This window comes from Glossina fuscipes, unplaced genomic scaffold, assembly GCF_014805625.2.
Source record: "Glossina fuscipes isolate IAEA_lab_2018 unplaced genomic scaffold, Yale_Gfus_2 71945, whole genome shotgun sequence".
Lineage (NCBI taxonomy): Eukaryota > Metazoa > Arthropoda > Insecta > Diptera > Glossinidae > Glossina > Glossina fuscipes.
In genome coordinates, this window is record NW_024004357.1 from 1 (window position 1) to 5,110 (window position 5,110).

Genomic DNA, 5,110 nt, shown 5'->3' on the forward strand with positions numbered 1-5,110 from the left:
TTTTCCCAATGTGTATATAAACCCGTTTCGAAGCAATGCGATATATGTCGATTTAGTAAAGGCATTAACGGCCAACCTCGTATACCCGCAGCCACAGTCCAAGCCGTGTATAAAGCGTCTTTAGTTACCTAATAATGTAGATTATATCTTATAAACATGGATATGGTAAAAGTATTACTACGCTTAACAAACTAGAATACATATATAACACGGCGGTCCACAATCCCTAACAATGGCGAATAGATGGTGTCTCTAACAAAAAGATTCACAAAGCGTGTGAAGATAAATGCGAATTTAACTAGCAAAGACACCTACCATTTGCCTTAACAGGGCTCTCTTATTAATAAAACGTATAGGTGAACTCAATCCGGTCCACGATGGCAGATAAAGTATTGCGTTAATATAACTTACAATTTTTCCTTCCAATGCTGGTGCTGTTATATATTTACCAAAAGTAAATGAACCGCTGAATAAACCTTCAATTCCCAAGCCATAGTCATCGCGGAAACTGATATTGTATAAGAAATCGGGATCATTGATTTCAAATTTTTGAGCTAATATCTGATCCTTGACCAAGTCGGAATCTTCGACATTAATGATCCATTCCATCGACGGCGCTGTCCATTTCCAATTCGTTTTAGTCCATTTGTCCATAGTATCCACGGGATCCGTAAATAATGGTGCTGTAAGAAAAGATTTCAGCTGCCCACTGTACGTATTTTCTAAAGTGAGTGTCGCAAAGAGAAGCGTTGCCAAGCAAACCCGTGAAGCAATGCGATGAAGACTACGGATTAGAAAAGATATTTAACATCTCTGATAAAATAGCAATCAAGCGGTTTTACAACTCTGACCTTGTATCTGCCGAAGGTTGCTGTATAAATACTGCAAAGACATCTAGCAGAGTTTTAAGAAAATGCTTTATAAATTTATATTTTTCCTTTTGAAGGGAACGCGTTGGTCGCAGACAATATCCTAAATATTTAATAAACTGAAATATGAATGAATATAATAAAATTGCAAAAGCAATAACAATCCAGGCTTTTAAGGAGAATGGCATAATAATGATGCGCCAGCGTGGGTATTGTCTAAAAAGTTGCAACAATTAATGGAGCAATCAAATCAAACAACATTTATTCAAATCTTATAATTACGATGGTCCTGGTGTCACAAATTTTATCTTTGTTTCGGCAATTTCGTGCGAGACTTCATACAAGTCATGATACCAATCATACATAGATCCGATTGCACATTCTATATGTTGCGCGAATAAGCCGCCAAACATGCCTACGCCAGTTCCATTATCATAAACATCGCCCCAACCATTTTCGCCGTCTAGAAAGAAATTTCAAAATATTTAATGGGAAAAAAAGTGTTCTACAGCAGAAGTTTAGCTAATTGCTGGCTTACAAGGTTGAACTCTTAAATGGCAATCGTAGTTTTGACAAAAACTAATGATTAATTCCGCTTCGGAACCAATGAAAGATACTGTCCGATTATGGGCTTGTGGGTCTATTGCATCCACGTTACCCGTTCCAGCCGGCTGTACGAAATGTGTATATGAATTGTTTACATAATATATATGTTCATATGTATACAAAATATACGTTTGTTAGACATGTCGAAAACTTCTAATAATGCCGGAGATATCAGTTGGCTAAAGGCATTAAGTAATTCAATAGCATCATACTTTGCCTGAATCAAGCAAACGCTGACAATCAATTTTGAAGACCAGTAACGCTAATCAAAGACATTAAGAATAGGAGTTTGCTCATAACCCTGAGTACACTTACATGGCGGCCATAGGTGGAGCAAGTGGAGACAGTCCTAGAAAAATGCACCATTTTTTTGCATTTTTTCTGGACACTTAAACATTCTTTTGAACGGAGTTAACGGTTGCCAAACGAACGATTATCTACGTTGTCCACGTTTTCTATAACCATCATCTTTATGTATACATCAGCCCACGTCTATAGGATATTTCGGGTATTTAAAAAATATAGTTGAGAATTGCCTAAGAAGTGGGTATCATAGAAACAACATTTCACTCGAGCTTGAAGGGGAAAATTACAAAAAGGGAAGTACTTTCAACAGCGTTTAAGCGGTAAGCTGAGTCAGCCGGTGTCGTTGTACCGCCTGATTTAAAATCTCTAAGTCTAATCGAGAATTTATGTATATAAAAAATAATAAAAAATCCGCCCGAATGACTGAGTAGGTAAGAGTCTCGACTAGTAACTCAATGGTCGTCGATTCAAATGTCAAGTGCGGTAGAGTTTTTAATAAAGCCGAAAGCCTTAGGTACTAGAATTTTAAAACTTTTGTCGTAGAATTTATTCTCTGGCTAAATTTATAATAATAAGAGCAATAAATCTAACTTATGAAGATAACTTAAAGAATAAACATTTAATAATTGAAAGCGTGAAGTGAGTTCCTTTAAGCGAAAAAGATGGAGAACTCATGGAAGCTATACGAGTGAAAGCGTGAAATTTTTAATTGTAGTATAAAATACTGGCTAGAAAAAATTCACCTCTCAAATAATTCTAATCGAATCTGAGTTAAATGTCATTCATGCCTTATATACATAAGGCAATGTACTAAGTAAAATATTCGCCATACATTAAGGATGAGTTTATATTGGTTTAACGAAGTGTTCGACTTAAGTCGGGTATAAAAATTTTCTAGTTTTTTTTTGTTACCATTTGCAAATGGCTTGTAAACGTAGAGCAAGTCGTTTTTAAACTTTCGGTAGATTGGCAACAAACCAAAAATACAAATATAAAACCAAATAAATCCTCATAAAAAAAAAAAAAGGACGAGAACAAAAAAACGGACGCAATAACAATCGTTTACGATTAAGTGACATTATATGCAAGTGCCATGCATATGCATATAAAAAAAAAAAAAAGACATGACAGCAAGAATTAAATTTCAAGCGTCCGTCCATATGTGTTTTTTTTTGTTCTTCTATATTATATTGCTTGACATACTACTGTAGAGTACCGAGTACAGAATACATATATTTACAAGACTTACCACATAATTAGTTGACGCGTATGGTAAGTACGTATGTGAGCCCATTCGTAATGTACGTCCATGTAGCTTTGTAAGTTTGTCCGGATAAAGGTCAGTGTTTTTGAGAAAAGTTCTTTCACTTGCAAGATAAGTATCCAAGTGTTTAGCATCCAAATTGCCAACAGTACCAACGTACTTTTGTGTCCACAATTCAAAATTAAAGTTACGATGACCCGGGCACTGTTTACAGTTTCTAAAGGCTGAAGTTCCATCAGATGTGGTTACTATACTTGTTGTTGTTTTGATTGTAGCATTACCACTAGACCATGATGTTTGTTTTACCATATTTTGAGCTTTGGATATACGATCGGCTTTGTTCTGTTTAATTTCATAGTTGTTATACTTGCTTCTGGGTACAATCATAAGATGATGTGGATAAACTAAAAAAAATTCTAATATCAACATTAACAGAAAAGTAAGAGAATATAAAATACTGAAAGTAGATGACCAGGTCAGGCGGTTAAACCGCAAAATAAAATCCTTAAAAATTTATTTTCAATAATTGAAAAATTAAGTTAAGCTATTCAAAGAGAATATTATCACTACTTTGTATGAACAACCAAAAACACACTGTTACAAATCCATTGCTACAAAGGCAAAATTGAAAAATTGGGAATCGAATTACTACATATACCCGCTGAACTCTCCAGGAACGAGTATTATCTCTCTACAGTAATCAAAAGAAAGTTTCAGGAAAAAAGACTGAGGTGAAATGGTGAAATTGCTGCAAACAGCGCGGCGTGTTTTCATTGTCTTGACAAATCGTTAGTAAGAACTTTGTAGTCGGGTAAGGCTGGCTGTTAAATAATCCACACCACATTATCTAACATAATTCTCATTATTGTATGAAATTATTATTACGGGTCATGACTTATTAAGGCTCCAACTTTTCTGTTCTACAAAGGATCAAATTTCGTGAAAATCCTTATTCTTAGTTTCTTACTTTTTGTTATGTTATTATTATGATATAATTATCATCATGAACCATCACTCAACAATTGCGACTTGTAGCTTGAGCACAAATTTAGATGAACAGACATAAGGCGGACAGACGGACAGACGGACAGACAAGCTTAAATCAATTCAGATAATGATTCTGAATCGATCGGTATAATGGAAGGCGTGTTTATTTCAAGTCCTTCTGCGCTTTACATACATCCGCACTAACTTAATCCTGTATCACAATTGATGTAGCGTATAAAACTTCGTCGAAATGTTAGAGCAGCGTTGGGTTACTTGTGTCATTCACAAAAGATATACGAAGAATAAAATGGAATTTTACAAAAATATTTCTATTTAATGCTTGCACTTCGAACCGATATATGATGTACTTCAACAAGTAAGGAAAATTGTTAACATCGGCTTCTGACAGGGAATAAGACTGCAGTACTTTTGCTTTTCTGCTTTAGGTGTTGGTGCTCTGCGTCTTCTCTCTCTTCATTAAGAACGGCATACGATCTTATGATTAGCCCAATAGGTAAGAATCGCCTATTTCTATCTCTTTAGTGACTTGTTTTTCACTACGACAGTGTTACAGGAATAGAGGCCATCCCCTGAGGGATTGTTCATATTAAAAAAAAAGTCATTACAATTTAATATATCATCTTCAGATGACAGTTCATATAAATGCCATAGATTTTAGTGTGACTTACACTGTAATAGTTCGTTGCGTAAAAATTCCACAGGATCTTCATGTTCACACAAAAACAAATAATATTTATCCTTAAGTCGTAGACGAGCATTGCGTGTAGCTGAGTAGCGTGCATGTAAGAAAGCTGTGGTATTAGTTAAAACAGTAATAAATCCCTAGGCGAACGCGAAGAAATGAAAAAATGAAAAGAGGAGTAAGTGAAAACAATTATAATTTTCAAGTAGTGGGAAAAAGTCGAGAAGTTTACCTCGGTAACGACGTTTACTGCATTTAAAATCACTTCTTCATACTGCGTGCTATTCATCGATCTAATGTCAATCCATTGTAACCTAATTACATGACCTCGTTGTGTTTGCTGATCAAACGTTTGCTGGACAGCATTCAAGTAGA

The 5,110-nt window shown here is 35.1% G+C and overlaps 1 protein-coding gene across 1 annotated transcript; it reads right to left on the minus strand.

The window, feature by feature from the left end:
* Positions 1–22: 22 nt before the first annotated feature.
* Positions 23–5,024, minus strand: LOC119643939 (the record flags this gene model as incomplete). The annotated part of the gene is made up of 9 exons (XM_038043448.1): positions 4,968–5,024; positions 4,722–4,875; positions 3,031–3,449; positions 1,408–1,540; positions 1,152–1,332; positions 1,031–1,085; positions 852–988; positions 316–784; positions 23–128 (listed from the first exon to the last, which is right to left on the minus strand). Coding segments are annotated over exons 1-9 (1,711 nt in total), but the record flags the coding sequence as incomplete, so codon positions are not given.
* Between the last annotated feature and the right edge of the window lie 86 nt (positions 5,025–5,110).